The sequence below is a fragment of the Coloeus monedula genome (genome assembly GCF_965178545.1).
Source record: "Coloeus monedula genome assembly, chromosome: 17".
Lineage (NCBI taxonomy): Eukaryota > Metazoa > Chordata > Aves > Passeriformes > Corvidae > Coloeus > Coloeus monedula.
The window spans coordinates 3,234,484-3,257,101 of record NC_138797.1 but is presented as its reverse complement, the minus strand read 5'-3'; the positions used below and the strand labels follow the sequence as shown (position 1 = coordinate 3,257,101).

Here is a 22,618-nt window from a genome sequence, read left to right as displayed (position 1 = left end):
GAGAAACCTGGTTAGAAACAAAAGGAGAAGGAGGACTGGAATAATGTCATTAGACAGGGGTTTTGTGTATCTTGGTGCCAGAGCAGAGCACAATCACAGAATGATTTGGGTTGGAAGGGATTTTAAAGCTCATCCAGTCCCACCTCCTGCCATGGGCAGGGACACCTTCCACTGTCCCAGGCTGCTCCAAACCCCATCCAACCTGGCCTTGGGCACTGCCAGGGATCCAGGGGCAGCCACAGCTTCTCTGGGCACCCTGTGGCCAGCAGACTCTGTGTAAACAATTTCATCCCACCATCTAATCTAAATCTCTGCTCTTTTAGTTTAAAACCATTCCTGTTCAACTTGGAGGTGTAATATTGCAGCTGTTTGGCAGGCAGCATGGACTTTTGGGAGCTAGGAAACAGCATATTATGGGGTTTTCTTCTCAAATTCCTAGGCCAATTAATAAAACAATCGCAGGGCTTGCTGTAACCATCACCCCATTGCTCAGCACATTTCTGGTCTTAGATCTAAAGCATCTTTAAAAGTCACAGCTGGGGTGATGGGGAGGATGAGACCTGAACCAGACTCCCAGCACCAGAGGAGGTATTTACCATGGCAGAAAATCAGCACATCAGAGCAAAGCTGGAAAGCAGCTCAACAGGTTTGAGGGGGTGATTCTATGAGGAGAGTATTTCATCAGCTTGCAGCTAGAATGGATGCTGGGAAATTATCTGCTTTGAAAAATGAAGCATTCTTCAGTTGGGTAGAGATGGAAAAAGAGGGCTGCAAAGTCTCCACTCCAAACTGCAATTCTGGCTGTTTTCTTGTCTCACAATCTCAGTGTTGAATGGTGAACCAACTTCAAAGTGATCATTTTTTCCTTAACACTGCAACAGGCTCTTTAATCTCTTCATTCAGATAGGACAAATGCAAACATAATCAACATCAGCTGCTCCCTGGAGTTCAGTCACGCTGGCTCGGAAAGCAAATCAGCTCAGCTCCAGCATTCAGAGCTAAATGCTATGCAAACTTTAAAAATCCCATTCACCTGAACTCCTGACACAAATTCTCACAATGGTCTCCATTCAGCACCACTCACAGACTTCAAAAGCCTTTTGCCATCTCCCAGATTGGAAGCTAAGAAGACTCTGGAGCTGCCTTAATGCCAGTATCCTTAGCCCCATCAGTCAAGTGTTTACAGAGCTCCATCATGTTTTCCCTCATGAACTTTCAACCTTTTTTACTTTAGGATTAGAGGCTCAGCTTGTAAATGCCAACCTCTAAAGCAGCAGAGGAGTTTAACCTTTCAGGGTCTGTAGTGGTGTGTGAAAAGGAGGGAGGAGAGTGTGTTTGGCATGCAGACCTGGAATCTCTGATAGCTGAGCACCCACAAGAAGAGATTGTGTTAGGAAGGGTTAGACCTCACCACAATCCAAAGTGCTTCAAGATGTACAAAGCAAAAGAAAGCTAAGTTCAATAAATCAGGGCAAGATAAGGAAGCAATAAATAATTTTAACTGTTTTATATCTTGCCTTGCAGTTTGTTTAAAAACAATAAAAATTAACTCTGGGCACACGTTTCACATATCCTAAGAAACCCATCCGTGCAATGTGCAGGCTCACAGGATGCTGCCAGCAAAAAATGAAAGCTCAAATCAAGGCAAAGACAGCTGGGGAATTCACCAGCACCTGGCTCAAGGCAGAATTTTTCCCTTCCACAGGTGATGTTCAACTTCTTTAGTTCAGTGTCCTACAACAAATTCAAGACTTTTGCAGACAGCCTGCTAGCTGCAGGAACTACTGCATGTCTGAAAGAAATCAGTATCTCAGCCTCTTTAGGGTCTTGTGCTCCAAAACTTTTAATAGTTCTGGTAACTATTAAAAGATATTTGCATCTACAGAAACAGCTTTCTCTTTTCTTTGGAAATTAATTGGTTTCTCCCACACAGATGGGATCTCCAGGTCTCACTGTATTGCAAACACACCCTTTGTTTTGCACTTTAAAGATTCTCTGACTAGCAATCACCTGTTCTTACTAAGAAATCTGGTGCATCTTAGCTTGTATTTCACATCAAGTAAAACATTACTTTTTTAGTGTGGCGTTTTTTTCTGCTGCAAAAGAAATGTATTTTGATGTGAAAGGGTTATCCCTATCCTGCTGAGGTAACAGGTCATGCTCAACAATTATATCCCGTAAGTGTCCTGCCTGAACCATACCAGAATCTTCACCAACATCCATGAATGGTGACAGATGATACTTCAAGAGACTTTTCTTGAATCAAAAGAAGCTAACAGCATTGTAACCATAGGATAGATAAATTAAGAACAGCTTTAGATCCTATTTTTCAGAAGCCCATTAATAACTTCCCTACAATAAAGCAGGCAGAGGAAAGATGAGCAGATGAGAGTTAACAATGAATGTGACTCATCTTTTGTGCTGTCTTTAAGCTCAGTCATAAGCAAAAAAAAAAATGTAATTATGAATTGTGATGTCACGTGAGCATCATTAACAATTAACTTGCATGAAAATTCGTACGTTAAAAAGGAATAAAGAAGAATGAAAAGCTGCCAGGTTTGTTTTATAATGGCACATATCTGCTGGTCATCCACTGCAAGAACACTTCCAGGTAGGAAAGGCACTGGGATGAGTTCTTGGTATTTTATGTTCTTTTGTGAGCATCAGCTGTCCTGAGTTAATTTCTGCGCAGTCGCCTTAAACCTCCTTAATAAATCTAACAAGAAACTAAAAGGTTTGCATGTGTATCATGTATTTAGTCAAGGCACTCAGTGGTGTGATAGGAAAGCCATTATCATTTCCCAGAGTGTTAGAAACAAGGTCAAGTTTAAACCAGTACTCCCTGCTCATCTTACACTGGAACAAAAAAGCTACTGAAGAGAGAAACAAAGAAGTTGGGGAAAATATAGACTGAATTGAGAACACACCATTAGATTATGAACCTGTCACATACCCCTTGTAGCTTTGAGTTCTTCCTGAATATATTTATTTATACCTTGTTGTTTAATATAAACAAGAGAAACAAGGAAAGCATATTCTGGACCTTTACTGCAAGTCAGTGTGGCACTGGATGCAATGCTGAAAACTGGATCCTTTATATAAACTGCACATTAATCACTTCTCAAGGAAATGGCTTCACTTCCCAGCTCTGTTTTGGAAGTTGAACATAAGGAGAGGGAAATGCTTCCTTTTGAGGGGACTCATGTTTCATAATACTGAAAACCTACAATTCAACAGCTTTGTCTTTCATCTCCTTCATTGGCTTCACAGATAATAGGTTGGATGGAAAGAAGAGAAATTGGAGCTACAGCTCTTGGTGAGCTTGGTGTTTGTAATCTCTCTGCCTCCCCTTTTCTTATCACACACCCACCTAATGATTAAAACTGAGTTAAAGCAACTGCTACAGAGCTGCACTGGAGAATTAAACAGAGCAGTGCCAAGTTCAGGTAATTACCAGCCAACACCAAGGAAGGGAGTGCTACATTCCCTACACCACTGTGACTGCAAAGAAATAAAGGAAGAAATGTTTTTTTTCAGACACTCTATTAATGACAGAGCCATTCTCCCTCATTCAGGTATTTCCTAGGCAGCATAATCCCCACAACAGTCTGGATGCACTTCTCCCACTCCGTGCTGGTGTAGTGCTCAAAGGAGCAACATCATCACATGTCTTATCACATCTGAACTCAGCTTCTCACAGCACAGCACATCACCTTCAGAACACTGACTGTACTCTATGTAAACTGGGAAAGAGCAGAGAAAGAGAGAGCAGGCAGCCAGGGAACCCTCATTATCACAGTGTCCTGACACTGCTGGCAGCACCAGCCAGGGACTGACTCCTGCTCACAAGGTGAGAACTCTGAGGGCCTTGATTAACGTGCAGAACTCAGGCAGATGACTACAGACATGCACAGAAACTTCTGTGATCTGGATGAACCTGATAAATTCAGATAGGAATTTTCACACCTTCCAGCTCCTTATTAATGCACGTGGGAAAAAATATATTTCTAACAGTAAAATCTAAACCAGACATGTACCACAGCTGAGCTTGTCTCCCAAAGCATTCTAAGGGACAGAGGGACGTGGCCTCCCAGCCACCCTGATGGCAAAAGAGGACAGTTGCAATGCAGAGTCTACTTTTCATATCAACACCCCCATCCCCTGGGTGAAGGGTGGGGACTTTTGAGCATCTCCAACAGAGCTTTTACTACCCCATCATGGCAAGGATGGTATGTCAGTTGCAATGGGCACATTTGGCATGAATATCTCAGGGTGTAGAACTATCTGTGTATCAGGCATGAAAATATTTTTTTTTTAGAAAAATAAACAAACCAGTACCCAAAAGCTTTAAAGGGTCTTTTTCATACTCATCACACCTGTCCAGAACGGCTCTATAGGAAGTGAAGAACACTGGAGTTGGTGAGTCTCCTACATAATTACAAGGAAGACAACTCTCTTTTCATCCCAGGAACACATTCCAGACTATGTTACACATATATGAGTCACATGCTTTCATACCCACACTGAACTGCTTGTTTTCAAGAAGCCATTGGAGAGCCTGATGTGACATTTCTAGAGCCAGCTGCAGCCCAAGATCAGGCTCAGCTGAAGAACAGAGATGTTCTCATTTCCTATGACTTTTAAGCTCCAGAAAGTTCTTTCTTCTAGTAGAACTTTCTGCTGTTAAATAATTAACTGGAACTATTCTGGAGTCAGCTCCAGTTATAAATACTGAGACAGCCAAAATACCTGCAGAGCTTTTCCTTGATGAGTCTGTCTTAGAACTGTAAATCTGAATCTTTCATAGTGTATTTCATACTGGAGAAGCTTCCATATAAGGATTTATTTAAATAGCTAATTATTTATCATGTTTTTCACACCTGAGTATTTCAACTCCAACAACTTGACAGGGTTTTTCTCATTCAGTTTATTGCTTAGTCCTTGTGTCTATGTTGTTTTCCTTTGTTTTGTGGTTTGGGGTTGGGTTTTTTTTCTTGTAAATTCCAGTTCCTGCTTTTAGGAAGAGACTCAGATCACTCAAGCAGATTTCAGGGTGTACCTGGTGAGTTAATAAACAGATGGTGGAATTACAGTGACAAACATCACACCAGAAAAGACCTAGAGAGAGAATAATAAACAACTGTGACAAGGAACCCACCTCTCCCTCTAGTGTCACTCAAGGCATCAGCTCTTCGTGTGACTGATAAAAGCCTGATAAAAGCTGTCCCAAATATCACAGGGATGACAGAAATCCACTCAGGTAAGAGACAGGTTGTTTTTTCAACCAAACACTTTGAAAATCAACGAAGACAAAACTGAAGAGAACTAGAACATACCCTTAGAGGTCTGTAGAGAGGCTGTGCTGAGGCTCAACAAGCTCTTCCTAACCCTGTAGTAGCAGAACAGACCCCAAGAAAATGCCAGGAGCCTTAGAAGAATTTTAAGGTAGCAACAGGTAGCAGTAAAGTAATTTTGAGAGACTTCTGGAGAGTGAAAATCTCAGCAAAACTGGCTCATGAAAAATAGGTTATAGATGATGTAATATTCCCTCTTTATCAGCTAGCTCTGCATGGATTCCCACCATATATTGAGTGATTAATTTGGGTATCCAGAGTACCTGAAAGGAATCAAGGGGAAAAAAAAAAAAAAACAACTGCAAACAGTCCTCCATACACTCCCCCAAGGAGTTCAAAATGTTATCCACAGCCTTACCTAATGTGGCAAGTGTCCTGGAAGGACACCAGCATTAATACAGACCTTAAATGATAAAATTCGAGCCAATTTCCACAGTGCTTTAAACAACTTTTACACAATCAAAGCCTACATTTTGCTCAGAATACCAGTAACTGCCACCCAGCTTTTACTTAGAAGAAAATTACAGGCAAGAGATGTTCCATTCAGGTGTGAGCAGTGTAGCAAGACAGACAATCTCTGGGTTTTTTTTTTTTAAACTGCCCTGTACAAAATTGTATTAAATTACTGCATGTGCAACAGTGAGAGAGAAGAAATAGAGAAGAGCTATTTCCACTGGAGCACCAAAGGATGGCAAGGGGTGCAGGTGGAAATGATAGGTTTCTCTGGCCTGGCTGTTAGGACTGGAGAGTACAAAGAGAAGAATAAATGTATTGTCATTTATACAAGGCAGAAGACAAAGAAGCATTAGCACATACAGCAAATAGCTGCCTACAGAACAGCATTTTCACAGGATTACAAATGTATCTCCTGCCACTAAACACACTGCAATAATTTGGAACTAATACAGTTATGTTCTTTTGTATAAGATTGCCAGTAATTACTTTACAATAATACATTTCTCTCAGTAAAGGTGCCCACAGACAAGCAAGGTGGTGTGTATTTTACTTCATTCACCATTTCATTTGCTGGAGCAGATATTTACTGTCCGATTTGGGGTGTAGGAGTATGTGCATTTCAAAGTAAAACATCTATTTTGATATCTACCAAACTTTTTCATTCAATATTGAGAAATGGAAACTAGTTTCTGTTCTAAATACTCCAATAAAACTTCTTGTGCATAGGGAAGCAAACAGATCTTTCACTTAAAAAGATACACAGACACACTTTTAAATCTTATTCTTTGCTGAAGAAACACCCTGTGATTTTTTTCTTCCTCTGATGAAGAAAAAGCACATGAGAAGTAGAGATTTAGCTTGGATTTAGCAGGTTTAGGAGCAGGACTATCAGTTGAGCAAAACTTCAATTACAGGCTAATTGAATGTATGCTCAAGTACATTATTAAAATTCAATAATTATCTCTTCAGAATTAAACAATTCCAATTTGCTTCCATTTCAGCCTGTGCACATGCATTACAAATTTGCTATTATTCACACTAAAATTAGTCAGGCTGGTGGGCAGTCCCAGTATGTCACAGGGTGGTATCAAACTGACGTCAAATGAGCCACTTAACCTCACCTGCTCCCTAATCAGGGATGAGCAGCAGGACTGGACCTTCCCACAACAATACTATTCTCTTAAGGTTTCTTCCAGGTGGGTGCATCTGCCTGAGCAATCCAGCAATGAAGCCATCAGCATCTCTCCTGGTGGACATCCAGCCATTCATGGTTTTAAGTTATTCTTCTATTTTTTCCCCTGCTGGTATCAACAAACATGAAGTTCCAGGCACCTAACTCAGCTTGGAGTGCTCTGATACCTGGTTGCTCTGGAAGGCTGCCTTCCCTCTATTTAGCTGTGGTACAGTCCTAGGTATGCCACTCCTGGCAACTCAATTCTGTTCTAATCATGAACTAATTCCTCCAGATTGGAACAAGATACAGGATCACCTGGTGGGAATTAAAAGCACTTGGCATCCACAACAAGCATTCTCTTCATGATCTGTGTCATCTGAACATCTGCACCACACAACACTCCAAGGCACTACAGAGGCATCTGATCACCAAATGACAGAATCAGCTGGCAGAAAGTAGCACAGTGGACGACTTGATCTCGTTTCAACAGCTGCCCTCCATTTTCATACCCTCCATTTAGATCAATAAATTATACCCTGTGAGCACACCCAGACTTCAAATTCCTCTCACCCCAAACACAGGGCACCTCAGGAACTACTCAGCTGCCTTCCGAACGCACCACCTAAGAGTCAGTGAGCATTCCTGTCGTGCAGCTCAAGGCAAGTTTGAAAAATAAATAAATAAGAACCCAGCATCGGGAATAACCCTTCACCACACACCTTGTGAAGGTGAGATTGAAACACACCTTGCCTGTGTCAGGCTCTTGAATCATGGTAATTAACATGGCTAAAATCCAAACACCCTTCAAGCACTACTGATGCTTCTACTGTGGACTTCAGGGCATCAGCAGAATCAATCCCAGCATTTACTGACAGCAGCCCTGAGCAGCCTCTCCTGACACAGTGCTCCATCACAAGATTATTTTTGCCTGATAAAATACTGGAAAGGAAAGCAGGTGAAGCTGACTGACAAACTCTTCCGCTGACTACAGTAAAAGTCTCCACAGCCACCATATTTTACTACAAAAGCTTACAAAGAGGGCTGAGTGCAAAGTTTAAATTCAAATATTCAAGATACCAACTTAAACTCATGCCATTTTTACCCTTTTTTCTTATTTTAACATGCATGAAAGAAGAAGGTCCATGTCCTGGGTTGCAGTGTATTCCATTACCATCCTCATGAGCTGTTGAAATCAGGTGGGGCAGTGTTTCCTTGCCTCCTCCCCCCAGACTATCTTGCTGTTCATGGCCCATCATTGTCCTGCCCCATGACTCAGAGATAACTCCCTCCGGACTATCTTCTGTTAATGAGCCCAATCAACACTTGGCCTCATGACTCATTACCCCATTGTGAGATGCTCCACCCAGAGGGAGGAACCAAGCATCCCATCCTGAATATAATCTGAGATTCTGAACACCAGAGACAACCTTTCCCCTGGATTTCCAGAGGACAGGAGCTACACAGCCACCACTGGACCTTCTGAGGAAGAGCAGACCCTTTTTTCTACAGGATCACCGCTTCAGAGGACTGCAGCCACCATTCTACCAGACTGCTACCACCACCCTGCCTAACAGGGACTCAGGCTGTATCTTGACTCTGTCAGTTTGAACCAGTGTTTTCTTTTAGGCTTTTTTTTTTTTCCTTTTCTTTAATTTCCCCATTAAATTGTTATTCTGACTTAGTGCCTCCCACTGGTTTGTTTTCAAACTAGTACATCCAAGAGAATGCCAGTTTTTATACACAGTCGTCCTCTGGGAGGAAAACACTCCTCTTGCATGAATTTGCTGGTTCCATGCTCGTACCTTTCACAATTAACTCAGCGTAGTTGGAGACCCCGGAGCCGCCGTCGGAGCGGATGACACAGCGGTACTTGCTGATGCTGCGCTGCGACGTGTCGGCCACGCTGACCGTGGCAGAGAAACGCCGGTGGTTGACCACTCGAGTGACCATCAGGGCTGTGTCCCGTCCATTCCACTGCTGCAGAGGCAGAGAAAAATAGTGCAATAATGGAGACAGGCAGGACGTGCGTTTGTGCATCCAGGTGTAATTAATTCCTGGGGATGTTTAATATCGGTCAGAGCTCTGTGTTCATACTGCTGGGAGAGGTCTCGTACAAGCACAGCTTTCTAAGAGAAGACTTCAGCCATTCCCTCGGGAAATCCACAGGGCTGTGTGAGCTGGGCCTTAAAGAGTCTTATACATAGGTGAGGGGGCTGAGGCCCTGGCACAGGGTGCCCAGAGAAGCTGTGACTGCCCACCTGGATCCCTGGAAGTGTCCAAGGCCAAGTTTGACAGGGCTTGGAGCGACCTGCGGCAGTAGAAGGTGTCCCTGCCCATGGCAGGGGGTGGGACTGGGTGGGCTTTAAAGTCCCTTCCAACCCATTATGTGAATCTATGATATATTTAAGTTTGCACTTCTATGTAATATTTGAGATATATCTGGGCATTTGATGTGTTCTAAGGATAGAAAGAGGGTGAAGGGTCTAGAAGGGAACCCATATGAGGGGCAGCTGAGAACACTTGGCTTGGTCAGAGTAGGAAAGAGGAGACTGAGGTCAGACCTTTCACCAGGGGCTGCAGCTCCTTCTGAGGCACAGCTCTGATCCCTGCTCTCTGTGACCAGGGACAAGACTCAGAGAACAGCTGGAACTGTGCCAGGGGTGTTCAGGCTGGTTATCAGGGAAAGGTTCTTCCCCCAGAGGGTGCTGGGCACTGCCCAGGCTCCCCAGGGAATGGGCACGGCCCCGAGGCTGCCAGAGCTCCAGGAGCGTTTGGACAGCGCTGCCAGGGATGCCCAGGGTGGGGTTGTTGGGGTGTCTGTGCAGGGCCAGGAGTGATCCTGTGGGCTGGGTGATCCTGTGAGTCCCTCCAGCTCAGGATATTCTGTGATTCTAAGATTAGTTCCAGCAAAGGCTGCAGAGTGGCATCTCTGACTGTGCAATTCCACACAGTGTAATTAGAGGCCCCACTTGGATGTGAAAATACAACAGCTGAAGGCTTTGTGTTCACCTGGGAAAACACTAGAAATGAACAGATTCTGTGAATTTGGCCTTTTCAGATGCAAAACTCTGATTCTGGACCAATTTAAATAAATTGGTTGGATGAGCAGACATCCTTGCATATCCAGCATTCCCCAATAAACCTCTACCAATGCCAGGCCACATTTTTCCAACTGGAAAAGGGACAGACAAAGAATTAGCCAGAAATTGTTCTCCACAGTACAAACACCTCAACTTGCTCATTTGTCCAGTTTATTAGGAATTTCAAAGCAAAGCACATTGCTGTTTTGCCAGTTTCCAGTAAACAGTTTTTAGGGTTGTTTCCAAGGCTATTTTCACTAAATGTTGCCGTTTTAGAGAATGGAAAGCAGGTTTCCATTAACAACAGCAATTATTTCCTCCCCAAACTCTGCTTCTCACAGGGAAGGGTTCATACTGCTGCAGGTCAGTATTGTTTTTATACACAACTAATTGTAACAGCGGAAAGATTTTAATGAAAGAACCCAAAAAAGACAGAATAAGTCAAAAATATATCTCAGTGGATGCTGAGAACGTTTTTAGAGGGTGAGAGGAAAGCAGATGGCATAACAGAGCTCAAGAGAACTTGTTCCACTTCCTCTCTCTTCTGCTTTATAGCTGAGTGTTTACAGGTACGTGGGCATTTGTTTGAAACCAGAATTTTCCTGTCACTGGCCATTGTTTCCATTTTCTGTACCCTAATTCCATGCTTTGTCACCTTAAACTCTTACCTAGAAATGATTTAAGGCAGTTCTTCAAAGGATGTCGATGAAAAGATTTTGCCTCATCACCAATCTTTCTCTACCTCTATGTTTCACTTGCAAAAGCAAACAAACCCCTGAATTAAACAAGACAAACCACCAGGGCATTACTTTACCTGGAGCCAGAGCTTGTCGTGCTGGGACCACTTCCCCCCAGCGATGCACTGGAACGTCGCGTTCTGCCCCACGTTCACCTCCACGTTCTGCAGCCGTAGGAAATGGGGGGCTTTTCCTGGCAAAAGAGACAAAGGACTGCAAGGGTAGAGCAAGGTAGGACCCGACTGTGCTGCACCCACCCAAACACTCCCCAAAGCCGTGGGACTCTCCTTGCCAAAGTGGCTTTGCAAAATAAAGCTGCCCCTCAGCATTTAACTTTTCCCTGCAGAGAGAGGTGGTGATGGAGATGAGGGAGGGTGGCCTAAGGGATCTTAGAGAGCCCTGGCACCTCTCAAAACACAGACTTGGATGAAATCACAAGTTCATGGTCACTGGCACAATTTCTTATTGCCTGCTATAAAGAGTAATTGAGTAATCTCTTTTCTTCAGAAAACTGTTTCTAAAAAGGTCAAAAAAAGTCAAATGCTTTTGTGCTTGTCAAGCATGACTGACCCAAACCTCATTTTCACAAGGGCCTTTTATCCTTTTTCTTTTATTGACTATCAAATACATCCTAGACCTTTAGACTAATGCATCATCAATATCAAATCAGCTATTAAATGAAATATTCATTTAACTGAAAGTATTGTATCACTGGTTTAGTTTAAGATCACTGATACCAGTGTTTTGCTGACACTAAATTCAGCATTACTTCAAAATTAAACCAGTGATATGAAAAATGCAGGCACTGATTTTTTTCACAAAGGAACTAGATATGAGGATTACCTTTTTGATTAAATACCAGACTGAGTTAGGTCTCTATTTAGCTTAGAAAAGTATAAACAAGATTACAGCAGTGAATGCAACACCTTTAAGTGAACTAATTTCTTGCAGGGCTTCAGAAAAAGTTTGTGCATCATTTAAGAAGTTTTAGTAGGACACACTGAATAAACTTACACCTGAAAAGGTCTGTATTTTCCAACATCTGTACATTTTCAAGTACGATTAGACACTGAAATACATAATTTCAGAGGACATTATAACCTCTCTTCTTCCATTGGAATCAAAACTTCCAAGGGATGTGGGCATCTGTGGCTGTGCATGGCTGAGACTTGATGTACAAGAGTTTGACACATGAGCAGAGAACATGTCCCTACACCGTGTCAAATGGTTTTATCTGCTCCTCTGTCCCATCCAACACACAGCTCACTGACAGTTCCTGAAGGACAGGGACTCTGTACCATCCTGCTTTCTGGGCAGCAGGAATTTGCATCAAGATTTACTGGAAAACTCCCTCTGGGGGAGATGCAGAACGTTCTACATGGTATTTCAGGATAATTCTAGTATTTCTGCCTGCAGTCTACAGTGGGCAGCTGTAAGTCAGCTACAAATACAAAGGTGTAGAGTCCCACCACTCCCAAAATTCTGGTCCTTAGGTCTGCCCAGCTTCTGGAGCATGGGTTGTCCTGTGATGGCACATGCACACAGAGTCAATGAGCTTTTAGCATAAGGAAAATAGATATTCCAGTGCATTGCTTCACTGGACAAAAGGAAAAAAAGAGGTAGCACCAGCAATATATTTATTTTTCTGGATTACTGTGTCATCTAGGGGCATTTCACTGTTTCTGCTGGCTTTGGTTTGCCTACTATGCTGCCATCTGTGAAGGTAAAGCAGAAATGAAGAAATAAGACCAATGATTTCAGCAACTTCCAGGGTCACCAGGAGCTTCATGGTCCCTGTGTTTTGATTTACAACAATTGTAAAACAAATCTGAGGGGCTAAGCTTGTACAAGGAAAAAGAACACGTGGGTGACATTTACCCTGGTGACTGTCACAGCTGAACAACAAAGGCAGCACTGGGAACCAGAGAGGAGAAGCATTTACGGAGAGACTGCAGAGAACTGGCAGCCTGTAATGAGCTCTGTGTGCTGGGGGTTGCAAACAGATTTAAAAAAACCCCAACCAACCAACCAACCCTGTTTGAATCATTTTGGTGTTGAGTCACCAAGACTACACTTAATTTTGAGGAAGGACCTGAAGAAATGGATTCAAAATCAGTTAACTTAATTAAGCAGGGATATAACACAACATCCTGCCTAACTGCTTTAAAACCCATCATTTTCTTGTGGAGGCTTTGCCCCGTGGTTTATTTAGTGGCCTCTTTCCCAGTGAAGGGAGCAGCGATCACCCAACACGCTGTGGAAGGCACAGACCATTTGGGGACTTGTCTGGATGATGCCAGTTATCAGCAACATCTGGTTAATACAGACTAAGTATTTCTTAATGAAGTAAATGCACCCAAAGGCCTGAGCACTGAGCACATGGTAAATACAAATATAATTTACTTAAGCAGCAATTAAGCATACTGCAGTTATCAAAAATGTCCTGTTAAACTTGAGCAGAACCATGTCTGTCACATTGAATGGCAGATGTTCTTTGACATTCTGATCACAGCAAAACCAGTTGATTTCACTCCATCCATATGATCCATCATTCTTTTTTTGTGAGCAGCTGTCACTGACTTACTGAAACCATGAGCCAGAAAGAAGGCTTGTTAAAAAAAAAATCTTTACAAGAAACTGTACATTGCATCCATAAAATATACAAAGTCCTCAAGCCCCACTGGAGGGGTGTAAAGGAACCGAACAAGGTCAGACTCAAAGACTGAGGCTCAATGCTTCTTTAAACATGAAAAAAGTAAGTAAAACTCAGCTTATTGTTGTGCCTGCAACAGAAGAAATGCAGCACTAACATTTTTGAACAGTGTAATGGAGCTGCATTAGTTTCTACTTCTGTATAAGTGCAGGGTCTGAATAAGCTTTATTTTTAATCTCTTTACAGGCTTTCAGAGCAGGTCTGATGTGTTGAGACCAACCCACCTTTGGGACAGGCCTCTTACCAAGGAAACACTGAAACAATTTGTTTGGTTGTTCTTTTCAGAATTTGACCACACAGGCTGTTTTGAGATGCCTTTTCGATTGTTTTCTACAGCAAGAAGATCAAGAAATAATAAAACTGTCAGTTTATTAACAAGTAAAGGAGAGGGAATTCCACTAGCTATAAACTGAGAGCAGCTTTGCCTTTTGCTCAACTTGCAAAGGTAGGTAATTATGTGAGGCTGACTGTCCTTAGGGGTCTTGGAGGGATATAAGACATTTTAGTGCTGACCCAGCTGGGTAAATCACTCCTTTCCACTACAAACTGTCGCCTATAACACACTGGTACAGTCAGAAAAATAAAGAGTGCTCACTGCAGGGATGGGCGAGAACTCTGACTTCATCCACAGCTATGTACCCGGGGTGTCCTTTCAAAGAGACAGATTCAAATATCACCTGAAACACAAAAGAAATAAAAGATTCTGAAAAAGAACATTTGCATGAGTAATTTCAGCAGTCGCCACATTCCGATGTTATTCCAATGCCTGAGTCATTGGAGGCATTTAGTTGATAACGAAGGGATACCAGGGCAATTCAGTGTGTGAATGCAACACCAAATCTGCTGGGGATGGAAAACAAAGACTTAGAGCAACACTCAATAGGATTAGAGACAACTCTGTGCATCTCTGATTTGGAGAAGGAAAAAGTGCCCTGGCTATATACACACCCCTCCATTCATCTAAGCACCAGTCCAAGAACATTAAGTGGATAATCATCTGGTATCTTGTTCTCAGCAGGCCTTGGACAATTGGAGAAAGCACTGCACGAGATAGAATTCTCTTCCTGAATCAGTGACCATGCATGGATTCTGCTGGAGAAAACCTTGATTTGCTGTGCAGGCCCCTGCAGTACTAGAAAGTAAATTACAAGCAAAGGATGACGCTGGATTCCGGATTGAAATAAGATTTTCCCAGATATAATGGTGTTGTTTCTGCCTCTCCCTGGATTCCACTAACATGATCTGAGAAGGAATATTCTTAAAAAAACATGTAGAATTTCTCTTCATTAATGGTACACTAACCAACTTTTTTCTTTTTTATTTATGTACCTGGATTATGAAAGCATTCCAGTAATGTGGGCCTGAAAATACAGATATTTCATCACAGATGAATAAAAATCTCCTTCTTTCCTATGGGTTTGTGATTTTTACCTGAAAAATTGCCCTGAAGTATCTTATTATAAAAATAGATGGACTATCAAAAAATCAGCAGTGCAGGAAAAAGAAAAAACAAGCCAAACAACAAAAAAGTAAAAATCTGATAGAGATCATTAAAAATAAGTTAATTGTTGGAAAGTGGGGCAGTGGAGGGGAAGGTGGAGATCTCAATCTGGGAATCAACAACAGGACATGAAGAAATGGAGAAAAGCTGAGTCAGGGCAAGCTCAGGTTGGGCATTAGCAAAAGATTCTTCAGTGGGAGGGAGATCTGTCCCTGCAGTGCCCCCCCAGGAAACGGGCACAGCACCAAGCCTGGCAGAGTTCAGGGGGCATCTGAAGGACACTCTCAGCCACATGGTTGAGTTTTCAACAGTCCTGTGAGGAAGGAGCAGGGAGTTGGATTTAATGGTCCTTATGGGGCCCTTCCAACTTGAGCCATGCACAAGGAACGGGAAGTTTAGAGATGTCAAGCCATAATAATAATAAAAATGCAGACTGATGTTAAATAATCAGTGATGCTACCTCCCAAATTAGTGATTCTCTTCCCAAAGGAGTGAAGTGCTATCCTTTAACATGTTAAAAAAATGAATGGGTGGAGATGTAATGGGTGCTGTCCTCTGCATTTGAAAGGGAAATTCCCAGTCTGACTCCATCTGACTAAAGCAACGTTCACACTGTACTGAACTGCTCATTTTTGCATGAGTAAATAATCAGGTTTCCAAGGACAGAGTTAATTACATGTTCAGCCAGCACAGCTATTGCCATTAGAGCAGTGTCCTGGTGCTGCTACTTGTTCCATAGGAGAAAGTATTCCAGTCATTTCTAACTTCTAAAATTCCCTACTAGAACACAGAGGTAACTATTTAAAGCCAGTTTTCAACAGTTCTTTTTGTTCTAAATAAAATCTGGCATTCCCAGCCTGTCACTGTTCAGCCTTCCCTTTATCTCCTTCATCAGAAGGCTTAATACAGTAAAAGGTTGAACTGTCCAAATGCTGCCCTGGCTCAATATAGACCCAAAATATCCTTCTGAACTACAGAATTGCTGTTGTTAATTTTTCTTTGTATTTGGGCTTCCAGAACATCGTTTCTACTCGAGTTTCCATGACTTCCTAAGGTCACTTCCCCCATTTCAAAACATGGCCAGATGTGAGATCTCCTGAAAGACATCCATAAGGAAACAAAGGCATAAAAATGGGTAGAACAAAAAAAAAAAAAAAAAAAAAAACAAAAAAACAGGTGAAGACAAACTAAGAAAAGCTCATAATATGTAGAAATAAAGTTCTCTTCCAGAGGAGACTGGACAACAATTAGGCTGCCCAAGAAACACCAGGAAGATAAAATAATCCAAAAAACCATTAGCAAGTGTTTTGTGTTATCAAGGTCCTTGATAGGCTTTTTAGGGACTGTATAAAATAAGAATATAAAATAGGAGTCTTTAGTATGGAAATCATAATTACTTTAGCAATTAAATAACATTCATGATAAAAATTACATTTACTGGGAAGGTCACGCAAGGCTCTACTGCAGCTCCCTTCAGACCTGAATTCAAGTGCAACATTACAGCTACAAAAATCTTATTTTAGTTTTGCATTTGTGAAAAGTCATAAGCCACAACAAAGTAATTCTCAATTATCTGCAAGTCAAGAACTCAAAAAGTTCTCCAGGGCATTGGCATCAGCTGTGAGTGGGTGGCAGAAGGAAGCACCAATATATGGAGAATTGCCTTTGGTTAATTACCAACACATACAGGGTCTTTAATACAGCACAATACAATTATTCCAGTAGCAACCAACTCAGCTTCTAAAAAAATCCCTGTCCACTGCTGCAGAATCCACTGAGGAATCCTTTCAACTCAAGCAATATTGTTTGACTCTTTTATTCTGTTCTGCTCTACACTCAGATATTCCTGCCCTTTCCCAGTTCAAACTCACACATTATTGTCTTTTCGTGTGTTTTGAAGCATTTCATCCCTGTCAAAGTGAGAAGCACAGAAGCACCCAGGCTTTCCTGAAAACAGGGAATTGAGACCCAGTATGAGGAAAAGGCAGGAATTAATGTTTCTGGGGCCCATTTCTGCAGATCTCACACTCAGTATCACTCATGTCCTTTTAAATTCAGTTGGAAACGTGGCACAATGGTTCAGACATGCAATGCTTTGCTATTAACAATGCTTGGCATTTAAAGTACTTCGCAGAAATTAATACAGTTGACAAAATACAAAGCTTCACTCTCAAAAAAACCCCACATTCCTAAATGCTCCTGAGACCTGCAAATACAAAGTCACTTCATGTTTCCCTCCTGATAAACGAGCCCCTCTGCAGCGCTGTGATTTACCAACAATGTCTGTGTTAGCAGCGTAACCCAGCTCATCTGCAGCGCTACAACATTTTCTCCCGGCATGGATCAATAACATTCCTTGCTATACATCAAAAAAACACCTTCCTGGCAGACTCCAGTGCTGCCCTTGGTGCATTCTGGGACTGAGTTCATCCTTATGGCAAGCAGTAATTCAAGATTACACGCATTACCTTTCTCCAAGAACCATTAGAGCTTTTTCTCGCTACGCTGAGAAACATTTGCAGGCTGGGAATTCAAGTACAAGTAACTCCAGGGTAGACATGATAAATCTCCCCACATTTCTATCTCAGCTAAGTGCTTTTTCAGCCAGGTGACTCCTATGACCCTGGCACAGAACTGCCAGACCTAAAACACAACCTCTGACATCTGGTTTGGGTACCAGTTTTCCACTAGCCACATCTCCAAAGTTCAAAGTACTTGACAAAGCCCCAGACCAGGGCAGAGAGCTTCAGATTTTTTTGACTGGCTGAATTTTTGATGCACATCCCAATCCAGGATGGTGTGGTTTCTGTGAATTAGGATTATAACCGACGTTTTGCCTGATGCAGATTTCAATATTTAGGGAAAATGTTGTTTTTACCTGGTCTTTTCAAAATACAGAACATGCTGTCAGGCCTCTTGGGTAAAAAGAGTTCTCCAGGAATACAATTTTGATTTAAAGCTGACAAATAAATGACAAATGTGAGGGTGGGGAGGCCCTGGCACAGGGTGCCCAGAGAAGCTGTGGCTGCCCCTGGATCCCTGGAAGTGTCCAAGGCCAGGTTGGACAGGGCTTGGAGCAGCCTGGGCTAGTGGAAGGTGTCCCTGCCCATGGTAGGGGGTGGGATGAGATGATTTTCAGTGTCCCTTCCAACCTAAGCCATCCTAGGATTTTACTAAATAACACTCCAATGGCTCATTCTAGTTCCTGAGTGTGAAACAAGTCTCTCCTCAGGCAGCAGCACACCCAAGTTTTGTCATCCTCCCACCTCTGGACTTATTTAGCCAGAAGCGTCACTTTAGGCTGCCAAATACCAATAATTTTTTTCTCTTCATTTTTTTCAAGCTTCAAGCTCTCTTTTTTCATTTTTTTTTAAACCTTGCTTAAATGTAGAAATTCACAGGACTGCAGACCAGCAACAAGGTGATTTATAAAACCAGAGACTGAGATCAGTCTACTAGACCCCCATAATACTAGGACAGGTCTCAAATTTTAAAAGCCATGCTTAAGGAACAAAAATACAAGTATGACAAGAAGGAAACATCACTCTCATTCATCACAAAGTTAGTAAGAAGCCCCTTGCATTTTCTAGGAAGGAACTGCTCCTGGGCAGGTACTGCTGCCTTCTAATCCATTCATTTTTGTGCTGCAGTGGAAAATTCTTGTTTGATTTAAAGGATTTTCTTTTGCCCAGGAAAAGCAAACTTGACCCACCAAAGCACTTGTAAAAGACCTAAGTGAGGCTCAGGAAGCCTCCTATTGATATATCAGAGAGCAGGATCCCTCTTAGTGTGAGATCAGACTACCTTTTGCAGGTTTTTCAAGCACTGATTTTCTGGTGAAAGATCATTTCTGTTATCTCTGTGGAGCACCTGCTATGAAGAAAATTCTGGTTGATGCCCAGGATCACGTTAATAGGAATGGAGTAGGAGCACTCCAGTGTGCCTTCAGAACAGTCACAAGTTGTGCACTGCCCTTAAAACACCACTTTCCACACATTTGCATCTCTTTATCCTTCTCTCTCGCCTGCCCGGTGCACTCTGTGGATTCTTCTGGTATCCACAACTCTTTCAGAGGCAGAACATTAAAGCATCCTCCTTCAGCTCAGATTTTACAGACCTCCTACCCAGTTATTAGAAGCAAGAAAAAGAGAAGCTTTTCTACCTGCTGTTTTTTATTCACAGACTATTTGCTGCCTCTTCATGGCCCATTCTATCCTGGTCCCTATCTCACTCATGGCTTTTGTTAGTATCACATGGACATCAGATCTCCTGCTAGGTTTAGGATGCAATTACCTCCTAGGGGTTTTTTTTGGTGTGTGTCTTGAATATAAAACAAGACAAAAGTATTCCTTCAACACAAAAAGTAGTGTGTGAGCCCGTTGTGTGCAAAATATCTAATTGAAATTAAAACAATGGCTGCAAAGTTGCCACATGAAGTGTGGCAACTAACAAGTAGGTGTAGAACTAATATAATCAAAAACTACGGCAGCCATTACATTCCTCAGCTCTGCCCTTGTTTAAGAAAAAAAGTCTTCTAACAGAATAAATAAAGCTGTGCTAGAAAGTGGAAGAACTGAGGATCTGGTGAAGAATATACACGTCTGACACCACAGTGCAAGAATTTATTAGTACCTTATGTCCTTACACCCCTCATGTAGGCACAAGATGCAAAGCCAAGCCAATAAATGTTCCTTCTTATGGAACCAGCTAAGGTCCAAGAACAATCCAGGCAAATTTATGCTGAGTACAGCTACACATCCATAAACTCTGTTGTGTTTGCAGTTGCACAGTGCCATAGGAAGTGCCAATACAAGTGGCAATTTCATCATGAACGAGTGGGTCATGTCAATAATTGACTCCCATCCATCACTCTGTGGCCTGTCAACAACTACAGAAAAAAAGGTGAGGAGGGAAGGAACACATCAAGTTCCTATATAACCACTAGAGGTGAATTTATTCTGAGAGGAAAACTCAGGGAGGAGGATTTTCAAAACAAACAAGAGACATCCAAAGGAGAGAGAGAGGAAAAAACATTACAAACCCCTACCTGATAAAAATGTGGCCAGAAGGTGCTGATGGCCAGCTCTGCCTTCACCCACCCTTCGGTCACCACTCCCGAGACGTTCCAGATGGGATTGCCCTGGGGCCCCCCGTTGACCTTCACGTAGACGTTGAGGGAGCCGGGGCTGGAGCGGTCCCTGCTGGACAGGTAATAGTGGAAGTCGATGCAGTGAGTGTCATTTTCCTTCAGCGTGGGCAGCAGCAGGTGAGCTTTCTGCCCCGATGCTCGCCCAGAGCTGTTCACCATCATGAAGGAGCCTGCAGAGCAAAGAAAGAAGAGAACAAGGGGTGGGTTTGCTTGGATTTTTGGTATAAACAGCTCCGTTTGAAAAGTCAGTGGTTCCCTCGCAAGCCACAAAACAAAACATTCCTCTGAAGGAACCAGCTGTTTGATGCCAGTTGTTAGGTAACAGAGAGAAAGGATATTAAAATTACAGGATATATATACCAGTAGATTCAGGGCCAGCTAGAACCGCTTTAATTAAATAACTTGCAAATCAAAATAAAAATACTGTCTTGCTTGTATTATTTTATCACCTTGTGATCACACAGTCGCTCTAAACAAAAACACATTCCCACTTCAAACAACAACCAGGTTCTCCTGCTGCATACAGTCCCCCAAAGGCATATTCAACACAAGGTAACAAGTGACAGGATGAGTGGAAACAGCCTCAAGTTGCACCAGGGGAGGTTTAGATTGGATATTAGGAAAAATTTCTTCATGGGAAGTGTTGTAAAGCAGTGGAACAGACTGTGGAGTCACCATCCCAGGAAGTGTTCAAGAAATGTGTGTATGTGGTGCTTGAGGATGTGGTTTAGTGGTGAGCATGGTGCTGGTGGCTGGGTTGATGGCTGGACTTGATGATCTGTAAAGGTCCTTTCCATCACAGTTTTATGATTCAGCACAAAAACAACAGACCAAGCTCTCAGCTGATATTTGCCCACATGGCCCCAACACTCTTCATCCCAATCCATACCTGTGAACCCTGGCACTTGAAACTTTTGAAGGTCACGTTAAGAAAACCCCAATTTTCAGAGCCCAAACAACTGAGGCTTGTTGACAGAACAGCAACATCTTGACTCGTAATAACGCAACAGGACAATAATTCTTGTGGGAGGGAAGGGTAGGCTGAATTTCAGGAAGGAAATGTATACTGACGCAATTTACGAGTTTGTTAACCTGGAAGTCTGCATCATATTAACCGTGGCACTTGATGTTGAACTCACATTTGGATTCATCAGGCAGTTATTTTATAGCACATTGTGTCTCCACTCATCTCCTCACAGATCCATCAAGGTGACGAATGCCAGCAGTAAGGGAGAACATGATGAGAGTTACTCGATTCAATTCTGCTGAAAGGATCTCCTTTATGTGGGTGCAGACACTCACACTCAGAAAGAGCTAAAGAAAACACCGGGACTGGGGCAGGGGGAATCTTTGTGTCAGCAGCCAGGCATGACAATTTTTAATCAAACACAGCCCTCTTGACACTCCTGGCTCTGATGCTGCTGCCAAGCCATGCTACAAATGTATTTGTCTGCTGGCCTCTTGCAGTTCACAGAAGACTGAGTTTGAAAAGCCCTGCCTTACTTCTGACCTATTGACTTTCCCTCTTCCTCACCATAGCAGGTGATTCAGATGAGCCAGGCAAACATTTGGATCAATTCCGTGCAGTGAACAGTCACATATTATAAATTTATAGCAGCTACAAGCAACTTTCTCTCACAAAAATGTGGTTTTTTTCTCTTTGTTTATATGATGCATTTTGTAAAAGATTGACAGGAGGAAGTCAATCTTTCAAAAAAAAAAGGTTACATACTCTAAAGACCTTGGAAAATTCAAGTGCAATGCAAGCACAGCTGGGGAAAAGGAAGAGACTCTAAGAAAATTTATAGGCAAGATGGCCTCTGGCAATGCTACCTTTCAGTGGAAATGAAGGAAAAACAAAAAACAAAATGGTCCCAAATCAAGGAATTCCAGATTCACAGCAAGGACTTGGAGAAACGTTAGTGCTGAATCCAAACTTTCCGGTTTCTCTCTAAAAATCAGGATCCTAAAAAATGTCCATTGCTGATGTAACTCTGTTCACAGTCAACCATGCAATCCCATTCTTCAACATGTAACATATACACACTGCTCTTAAAAATCTACTCATACAAACTAAACTTTTGAGAAACTGAAATTTGGGTTCTGTTTCTACGACCTGAGAAAATTTATTATCAGAAGGCACAGTTGCCAGCAGGCTTGGGGAGGCAGCGCAGCCTGTCAGCTGAGGCAGCAGGCTGGAAACCTGACACAGCCAGGTGTGGGAAGGCTGATGATGACACCCAGTTCCATGAGGGCTGGGGCCCCTCTGCCCTGCAGCCAGGCTGGGAGAGCTGGGGGCATTCACCTGGAGAAGAGACGGCTCTGGGGAGATCTTAGAGCCCCTTCCAGGGCCTAAAGTGGCTCCAGGAGAACTGGAGAGGGCCTTCAGACAAAGGCCTGGAGTGACAGGATGAGAGGAAATGGCTTTAAGCTGAAGGAGTGTAGATTTAGATA

At 42.6% G+C, this 22,618-nt stretch overlaps 1 protein-coding gene across 1 annotated transcript in view; it reads right to left on the bottom strand.

Annotated features, from left to right (window-relative positions):
• The window catches only part of PTPRT (protein tyrosine phosphatase receptor type T), a gene marked incomplete at both ends in the record, with an annotated part of 423,019 nt that overhangs the window by 244,879 nt on the left and 155,522 nt on the right, over positions 1-22,618 (bottom strand). The window contains 4 exons of the mRNA XM_082292624.1: positions 8,787-8,961; positions 10,879-10,994; positions 14,110-14,191; positions 20,063-20,334. Coding sequence (XP_082148750.1) covers positions 8,787-8,961; positions 10,879-10,994; positions 14,110-14,191; positions 20,063-20,334 — 645 coding nt within the window. The remainder of the gene's footprint in view (positions 1-8,786; positions 8,962-10,878; positions 10,995-14,109; positions 14,192-20,062; positions 20,335-22,618) is intronic.